The sequence below is a fragment of the Geospiza fortis genome, unplaced genomic scaffold, assembly GCF_000277835.1.
Source record: "Geospiza fortis unplaced genomic scaffold, GeoFor_1.0 scaffold70, whole genome shotgun sequence".
Classification (NCBI taxonomy): Eukaryota; Metazoa; Chordata; class Aves; order Passeriformes; family Thraupidae; genus Geospiza; species Geospiza fortis.
In genome coordinates this window covers 913,464-923,211 of record NW_005054317.1, presented here as the reverse complement: position 1 = coordinate 923,211, position 9,748 = coordinate 913,464, and the positions used below count along the sequence as shown (strand labels likewise).

The 9,748-nt window shown below is 38.6% G+C and overlaps 1 protein-coding gene across 1 annotated transcript in view; it reads left to right on the top strand.

The window, feature by feature from the left end:
- The window catches only part of PPP4R2 (protein phosphatase 4 regulatory subunit 2), a 26,608-nt gene extending 17,943 nt beyond the window's left edge, over positions 1–8,665 (top strand). The window contains exons 3-8 of the mRNA XM_005420157.2: positions 2,835–2,928; positions 3,754–3,791; positions 4,114–4,188; positions 4,565–4,708; positions 4,973–5,241; positions 6,202–8,665. Coding sequence (XP_005420214.2) covers positions 2,835–2,928; positions 3,754–3,791; positions 4,114–4,188; positions 4,565–4,708; positions 4,973–5,241; positions 6,202–6,515 — 934 coding nt within the window. The 3' untranslated portion in view covers positions 6,516–8,665. The remainder of the gene's footprint in view (positions 1–2,834; positions 2,929–3,753; positions 3,792–4,113; positions 4,189–4,564; positions 4,709–4,972; positions 5,242–6,201) is intronic.
- Positions 8,666–9,748: the final 1,083 nt, after the last annotated feature.

The window sequence follows — 9,748 nt, the reverse complement described above, 5'->3', positions numbered from 1 at the left end:
AAGAGTTCATTCAAAATAGCAAATTCTTAAAAACTTTTAATTTGAGTCAAAGAAGTAACACATTAAGAGTGACCCCTGTTTTGGGGATTTCTAGCTGAAGTGCCTTTTAAAAAAAGCACAAACTGGCTCTTTTAACCTGTTTGATTCTTATTTGACATGGTGTCTTCACAGCCAGATTCTCTTTATAATTCTCTTAAAATTGCTTTGGAGTAGGAACTTCTGCCATTTTTAAAATCCTTTTTTTCCTTTGTTAGTGAAACAAGGAAGTTCCGAGTTCTAAGTTATTGGGGATCTCTGATAACAGAGAATTTTTCACAGCATGAATAAAGTAGATCATAATCCAAATTTCATTTACAGGCTTTTTTTTGCTACAGTTTAATATAGCTGTTATAAGTAATGTTCTGAGATCCCTCTTCAATCCTGTCCTGTTGAATTTTTGGTTTGTTACTCACTCTGGAATGTAGTGCTGGAAGTGCAGTTTTGAGTGTGTTGGTATAGAATTTTAAGTGGTTACCTTAAGGGGGCAGATCAGGACTATTCATGCGGCTCATGTGCTGAACTAATTAAATTTCTGAGTATTTACAATCAGTTCTTGTACTGCTCACAAACTTTACATTGGTGTTCCGTTATAGATTTACACCAATTTAAATTGCTTCTGTTTTAAAATCACCTTGTTGGACTATTTTAAAACAATAGTTTTTTTCACCAGAAAGAGTTTCTGAGGTGAAATTAACTTCGAGTTTTGTCAACTAAAAGCATTTGTAAATGTTGAAGGAGTTCTGTGCAGAGGGGTGATTGTGTGACACCGGGTGCCATCTGCTGCTCAATGCACGAAGTTCACTTTGGTGGGAAGAATTTGGAGGGAAATGAGTTGGCTTTTCCTTTTTCTTTTTAATTTATTATATCTGAGAGTTAAAAAATAAAACCACCACAGCTTTACAGCTTTTCCTTCTGGAGTTAGTTGCAGGCTGCACATTTCTTGAATTTTCTGATGTACTTGGGGAATTAGCACTGCACTGATGTTCCAAAACACTTCATGTCACAGCATTCCAGGAGACCAGTTAAAAGTACAGCTAAACCTAAATTAGCCAGGTACTGATTCCCCAGGATGTCTTACAGATCTGGCTGATGGAGAATAATTTAAAAATCTGTATGTTTTTGTCTCTGTTGAATAAATGGATTTTTGAATGGACTGTCTATTCTATTAAAAAATAGCAAAATCTCTTTAATTATGAGTTTCCAACCCAAAACCAAAATGACCATCACAAGAAATAGTAAGATCAATTTAATATTTTATCTATATGGAAAAATTAACAGATTGAGTAAATTCTTTGTGACTTAGAAGGCACAGTGCAGAATCTGAATGTTGTGAGTATGGACCTGATCTTCAAGGTCTCTTCTAAGCTCGATGATTTTATGAAGAATTTGGGTGTCAAACATTGCTGGTTGACCAATGAAGAGCAAGGGAAGGGAAATTAATAATGCCAGAACTATTGTCAAGCTTAAGAGCCTTCATGTAATAAACTGAATTAGAAGGAACACTTGTTCCTGTGGTTTTTCTGGTTTGTGGAGGATTGGGACTTCCTCAGTAACATAATGTACAGGCAGTTCTGGAAAACATAATTAAATTGTTGATACTTAGTCACTCTCTGAGTACTGCTGGCTTTTAGTCATGTGGGATGATGGATTGGAGCTGTGCTGACCTCTCTGCACTGAGCTGGTGGAGATCTGGGCTTCTCTAATGTGGCTTTTAGCTAATGAGCAAAGCTGGAGATCCATGCTGTGTTAGCTCATGACACAGGCTGGAAATACCATGTACTGATTTCCTCAGAAAATAATAAATGTGCAATTTGGACAAAAAATTACAGTATAGGGATGTACACACACACATACATGTCAGTCTGGATTGATGCTGCTCTGGATTTGGTGTCAGTTGTATTCCCAACCATGAAATCGTTCATAAATATTGTATTGTACCAAATATTCTTCTTACATAACTTTTTAAATGCTTATGGCTTTGACTTCCAATAGTTAACTATAAAAATGCATGGTACTTCATAATTTTACTGAAATATTTTTGACAGAAATTTGTTAAAATGTGACACTGAACTTGGAGTGAAAGTGTGTGACACCTCAGGTAACTGGGAATTGTTTGTGAAGTGTTGCTTCTCTGAAAGGTCAGTTTCTCATTCACCAGGGATGAAACTGAGTGCAGAATTGTCAAAACCAAAAATGTGTTTATGTGGTTCCATGGGCTTACACATCACTTATTATTATTATTACTACTACTACATATTTTTCCTGATCTGTTCCTTGATAGATGAGTACATTGTCCAGTTGTAGCAAAATAGATTATTTGTAACAGCTGAAGTATAATGGTTCTACAAATTCCAACATTTATTGCTTTTTCTGTAATTATGTTTTGTGAAACCTGAAATAAACTGCAAGTTGAGACTTTTTTAGCTCTAGTGTGTATGACTCAAATTTGTTTTGAATCCCTTACAGTTTCTGTTCTGTGTATTGGAATAGTACAGTCAGAAAGTTTACTGTTGATGATCTGATTTCCTTTTCATTGTTTAAATGAATCCTGTGAGATGTGGGATGATGTGTTTAGGATTCAACTTGGGTTTTGTGGTGGTGAGCATAGGAAACAGCTTTGTATGAGGGAAAAATAAATCCTTAAGGTGCCGCCCAGTATTGCTCATGGTAACAAATTTCAGTCCTGGTTTTGTTCCACCTTCTCAGTAAGGGGGAGAAAGTGATAATGTTGTTGCTTCCTAACAGTTGTACTTACTAAAATAAAATTAAATTGTTACAAATCTATTTCATTGCAGCATCCCCTTCACTATCCAGCGACTCTGTGAGTTGCTGACAGATCCTAGGAGGAATTACACAGGAACAGACAAATTTCTAAGAGGTGTGGAAAAGGTATGTATTTCTCTGAGAGAGAACACAGCTCCACCGTCACAGCCACCACTTAATAACTTCCCAATTGCTCCCAAAGGTCTGCTGCTTTCCCTGGGGCTCAGAGCCAGAGTACACCTAATGGCTGCTCTTAAATGTCTGAGTTTGTTTCATAGCTTTCAGCAGCAAAAAGCAGTTTTAAAATAACTGCAGACAAAAACTAATCTCAGGGCTGCAATTGCTGTGTTTCCCAATCACTGTGCAGTACTCTGCCTGTAGTTTGTGGAGGGTGGCAGTTTTTGTATGGAGTCCTAGTTAGAAATGATCACATGAAATACCCTGAATCTTTTGATCAGGAATTTCCTCCCACGCTTGGTTTCAGAGTAGATCCAGAGGTGAAGAAGAAGGGAGGCCCCTTCCCTCCAGTGTCTTTTGTTTCAGTATTTAAATCCTGTGCTGTAGCAGAGTGTGCCTTCAGAAGAGCACACAGGTGTCTTAACTGGCAGTTTATAGCTTGTATCAGAGTGTGGGATCCTTCAGGAGCCAGGAAGAGACTTTGAGAATGTGGTTCCACATGGGTGCTTCAGTATTTCTGAATACTTTGTTCTCCAGAGATCCCTCAGTTAGAAATTACAGACACTCAGGCCAGAGGCTTATTGTGCTGGACAGTAACAAACTGAATAAAATCCTGAATTTTAGTGTAATTATGGCCTGACCTTGTAAGAGGGAGCACAGGTATTTTAACAGATAGGACCAAAATCCTGTAGCTCTTAAAAGTTCTGGGATGTTGTCAAGATCTGAAGCTTCTGTTTCTGAACTCCTGATATGTTTATTGTTTGTATATTACAGAATGTCATGGTTGTCAGCTGTGTATATCCATCTTCAGAGTGAGTATAATCTTCTTTTCCATGAAACTTCAAGCTTGTGTTGGTAACAGGGAGGATGCATGTGTGTGTCTGATGTCTCTCTCTTGCTATCAGTGGTTGTATCTAAAAGCCAGACATGCAGAGTTCAGCTTTTGTTATCGACAGTTCAGTCAGCAGCAGGGATGGTGCCTGCAAGTGTAATAATTTGGGAATAAATAAAAAGCCCTTGGGGACTGACAGTGGGGGCTTTGTAAGATTGGGATTGGGAAATTCTGTGTAAACAAGCTTAAAGTGATTTAAAGTTCCTTTATTCATAATATTTTGTTGTTGTTTTGTTTGTTAGGAAAAATAATTCCAGTAGTTTAAATCGGATGAATGGTGTTATGTTCCCCGGGAATTCACCAGGGTACACTGACAGGTGAGTTTGGCTCCAGGGGTTCACTTGTACTGGATCAAAGCAGTGGAGTTCTGGGAATAAGCACCCTTAAAAATGAGGTGTGACAGGGGATACTGGGGAATGGGGATAGAGGAAGCATGAGCACGTGTGCCATGTACTCTATATTTTGATCTCTCTAACCTCCTTGTTGAGAATTTTTTTTTGTTATTTAAATTTTTTTATCAAATCTGCACATTGCAGGCAAGAAACATTTTATTCAATATAAAACAGCAAGGCCCTTCATCTATTTGTTTAGTTCTGTTGATCTTTTAAAGGAGGGGTATAACTACTTTCTGCCAAGTGGGAACAGATGACTTGGCTGAAAGGCTGGATTAACTTTTCATTATTATTTTAAAAGATCGAATGTAAATGGCCCTGGGACCCCCAGACCCGTGAGTCGGACGAAGGTTTCCTTGTCAGCTCCCATGACAACCAACGGTTTGCCAGACAGCACAGAGCATAAAGAGCCCAGCCTGCAGCAAACAGAGGAGAAGAAACACAGGTTTGTCAGGAGGTGTTTGAAGCTCAGGCTTTTTATTTATGTTTTAAAAAAAGTTTAAAAAGACTGACCCTCTAAGGGATGCATAATAGAGTCTTAAATCAGGAGTGATGACTTTGAGGTTTTGTTATGTAGTAAGTGGAGCAAATTCTATTGTTACCACTTAATGTGTTTAAATCAAAGGAGTTGCTACTCTCTTCTTAAAGTGTGACAAGATACAGAATGTTTGTCTTCAATAAAAGCTACATTTGGTTTTGTTGCTTGTAGTGAATCACCAGCGTCTGAATCAGAAGGTGCTCAGAGCAGCCCGGTGAAAAATAAGCACTCTGAGGATGATCCTGCAGAAGCAGAAGGACATGAGGTAAAAAGACTTAAATTTGACAAGGAAGGGGAAGCCAGAGATGCACCAAACCAAACTGCCTCCAGTGAAGTCTCTTCAGGCATGGGGGAAGAGACAGAAGCATCCTCTACATCTCAGGATAAAGAAAAAGATGCTTCCTGTGCCAGACAGCACTGTACAGAGGAAGAGGAGGAAGGTATTTCAGATTTCACTGTCTTCTTTTACTTCCAAGGAGTTGGGATTTTCTTTGCTGGAGACCAGTGCTGTGGCATTGCTGAAGGTCTCCAGTTGTGCTTAAAGAAGAGCTGCTTGAGCTGCTTCAATTTTACATAATTTAGCAATTTTGTTATTTCTTTTTCCTTGGTCCTACACTCAATTTGAAACTTACACTGGGGTACTTAAAATCTTCTGAGGCCATGAGTTCGATCACGGTGCACCAGGAATTCAAGAATCCCTGTGTTAGGCTATCATCAGGTGTTCTCATCCTTTCTCCAGAATGGGGATGGGTCACAGCTCTGTTTGACTGTCTTTATTAATTATGGAATTTATTTAAATACAGATACAAATTTATATTCTTCCACTGAGGAGACTGAGCAACCACATCTCCACATCCTATTAGAACAGTAAAAATTATCTCACTGTAGGGAAGGCTCTGTACATAAGTTAAAAAAAGTAAATAATTGCAGTTAAGAGACTAATCTATTTTTTTACATAGTCTTCAGTTTCCTTTGAATTATTTTTTGTGGCTCATGTATTTGTACAATGTTCCTGTAGGTCATGATGGCTGTATACCTGAAACAGCCATGGCTTCCTGATTTCCAAAAAACTGCTTCTGAAAGCAAGTGGAAGGTGTGGGGAAGCCAGAAAAAGTTACTTCTTAAACTTTGTCTTTATCCAGTGAAACTTAGTGAAAAAAAGAAACTTTTAAATAACTGTTAAAAAAATAACTTTTTTTTTATTGTATTTTGGGATAGTTTGGATATCCTGACAAAGGTGGCTCTGACTCTTTACCTGTTCTAATAAAATTGGGTTTTGTCTGTTTTTCCTGTCCTTGGCTGTGCTGCAGAAGTTCTGCTCAGCATAGCTCTGAGTGGAAAGTAGCATGATCAGGGTAAGTTGGAAAATCCCTTGGTAACACTGTGCTTTTTGTTCCTAGAGTCCTTCATGTCTCCCGGGAACGTTGGTGCGGACAGAAAAGATCAAGACAAAGACAGTGACTCCTCGAGTGTGCCTGAAGAGAGCTCTGAGGAGAGCAATCCCATGGAGGAGTCTGAGCAGCCACGGGCAGAGAAGGATTTGCACTCAGCTGACAGTGACACCAGTGCATCTGCCACCAGTGGAGCTGACTGCAGTGACACAGAAGAGCTGGGGTCCTATGCTAGTGAAACTCCAGAAAACTCCTCAGAGACCCCGATGGAAAACAGTGATGAAGCCACAGAAGCTGCAGATGAACCTATGGAGCAAGACTAATTTAAATAAACTTAGAGGCAGTATTTTCCATAAGGCTCCGGTTTTACACTGTATAAATAATTTTATGTAATAAAGTGGACCTTTAGTTTTACAAAAAGAAGCAGGTTGTAAAATAAACTTCTCCATGGATTGAACCTTGAAAGAGTTGTACATGATAAGAACTGTGAATACCAGCTCCTTCAGGTCCTGCTTACCGCTGAACTTTCGTTTGGTCAAATCAGTGGTTTGTGTATAGTTTTTTTTATTTAGAATAAAAGTTTTTAAACTGGAAGGTAATTATAATTTTGACAACTTTTTTGGAGATCACCACACCTAGTTGTATGTAAGCAAGAAAGCTTTTTGTCTTGTCTTTTTCTGACAGCTCTAGCAGTTACTTCATATTTTGGTTACAGTTTCAACATTTGACATGTGAAATTCGGGGTTTCAGGCTGGTTTCTGGATTTTTATTTAAATACACACCAAGAAACCTTCTGTTGTGTGTTTCAAATGTGTTCCATTTCACACACACATCTCCACACAGCATGCACACCTCCGTGTACCCTCGTGTTCTAAGGGGGAAAGGGTATATTTTTCTGTTTCTATAAAAGATAAATACAGCAAATACTTTTTCTATAGGAAAAGACTGAGTTCACCTCTCAAGGCACTTTGCTTTGCCTCTGGAAAAAAAAAACACATGAAATCTGGCCCATATGAAACCCTGAAAATATTAACATTGTTGAAAACACCAGAGTAAACACATTCCAAGAGAACTGTTCCAATGACAACATTTTTGTATACTTCTGAGGTGCCTGAGTGAAAGGAGTTCATTTATTTATGAGAAAATGTGCTTTCTGTTGAGAACGTTGTAATCAAAACATTAGCTTAAACTTTTGTAGAAGAAATGTTTGAAAATAAAATACCTTGGAAGAAATGAGCAGGTATTTGCCTTTTTGAGTGCTTCTTGGAGCTTGTGAATATTGTAGAGAAGTCTCAAGAGTTCCTCCAAGGTTTGCAGGTGGCATCGGGCTGATCACACCACAGGATGGGAAAGATGGAGATGTGACCCTGGTCATGTTCCTGAGCTGCAAGGGTTAGGGGTGCAGAGGAATCACCACGATTTGTATAACATTTTGGAAGTGAACTAAATATTTTTGAACATGCTACTTTGACAGCCAGTGTTACATTTTTTTCAAACCAGCTCAAAGCACAAACTACTGCTTTAAACTCAATATTTTCCAGTTCCCATATTTAGAGACATGCAAGCTGCAACCTCCCAGTCACAATTACTGGCTGCCAAATTTATACCTGTTTCTTCAACTGTACCTTTTTGATATTTAGAATTTTTAAATTTCTGTAAAGTAGATTTTTTGTAGATTGTAATGAGTGCTCACTGCCATTGTGAAACGGTATATAATTGTATAATTTCTGTGTGTAAACTGAATGCTTGGGCTTTCAATACAGTATTCATATAAAGCAATAAATATTAATGTTATGAAATATCTGAGTACATTTTTATCACACTTGTCCCTCTTTGGTTTTAAGTTCATGTACCTGAAGTACAAAAATGACCTCTAAAATGCATGCTGATAGTTTCTTGTACTACATGGTCTGCTTTGTATTGTTTGGGGGAAATTTAGGTTTTGGTTAATACCAGAATTAATTTGGCTCAGTTGGACTATTTATAAAGTAATTTCTTGCTGATGTTACCTATCAAGTTGTGAGCAGACAGGATTCAGGGAGATGCTTGCAAAAAAAAAAAAATCTTGATCGAGATCCCCTTGCAGAAGGAAAATTGTACTTTGACTCATTTTCATTGTGCTGAAGGGTTGGATGTGTGTTATCAAATTAAAGGACTGAACCAATATATTGAAATTAGGAAAGTTTAAGAATATAGTGACATCTTACACTTCTTTTTTTTTTTTATATTTTACCAATGAGAAAATTTTAAAATTTCTAAGTTTAGAGATTTCTGAAATTTTCTTTAGATTGTTTATTTGTGACGATATTGTCAATAAACTTGTTCTTTAAGCACCTGTGACCTTCCCAGATGTTTGTTTGAGCAGCATTAGTGCCACTCCTGCAGAGACCTGCAGAGGGATTTGGAAGTATGGATCCATTTCTGTATCTGCAACTTATTTTAAAAACTAATAAAAATTGAAATAATGCTTCAACCTCACAGCAAAGATCTTAATCCTAAATGTGCACCCTACATTGAACAAAATCTGGTTTAAATTCCCTAATTGCACACCCCAGAGTACATGGCTTCAAACTGGGAGTGGGTTTAGATTGGATATGGGGAAGAAAGTCCTCACTGATGGTGCTGAGGCTGCCTTGGATCCCTGGAATGTCCAAGTCCAGGTTGGACATTGGGGCTTGGAGCAGCCTGGGATAGTGGGAGGTGTCCCTGCCATGGCAGGGGTGGGATGGGCTTTAGGATCCTCCCCAACCCAAATTATTCTGGCACTCTGTGATGCTGTGCTTGCACAGCCAAATGGAGTGTTCTACTTGGAGGAAACGTGAGGTTAAACCAGCATGTGCTTGATAGTGTTTGTGGGTGGGTTTCCTATAAAAAATGACGTGGGACCAGAACAGAAAGTGAAATGGAATTTATTCTTCAGAGTACCAGGTCAAAGTCAGCACTTAATTGTGCTCTTGATACTTAAAAAAAAAATTAGAAATTATTTTGTTATGGTATCCAAGGTTCTCTGTCAGCCTTGATTTTTAAACCTCAGGGAATACTTGAAAGCTTGGCCTAGGGAGAGCTTTCCAATACAGCATGGATTTGGGGTTGTAGAGACTGGATTTGGATTTAAAATGTTCAAAAGATCTTTAAGTTGAGTGAATGGAGCAGAAGTTGTTGGATTTCAGGGTTAATTTATGAGCAGCAACTCTGCTGAGACACCATGCAAGGGCATTGCCCTGGTGGGAGAGGTTTGCTGTAGGACAAATAAATCCTGGAATCCTTAAGTGTCCCAAATGGAGCTGGGGACAGCACAGCCCATGGACTTCTGGGGCTGTCCTTGCCTGCAGCTCCTTGCCAGCACAAAGCTTTGGGAAGGGATTATTGCAGCTCTTTGCATTGCTGACCAGCTCCAGGACTGACTGAGGTTTCTTTTGAAAATCCTTTGGGATCTACTGTGGACTCCCACAAAGTGACCTTTTCTTTTTAATACAAAAATTGCATTCTGGAGGTTTCCAAGGCTGGGGCACCTCTGCAGCACCAAGTATTGTTTTTAAACATTTCAGCCGGAAAT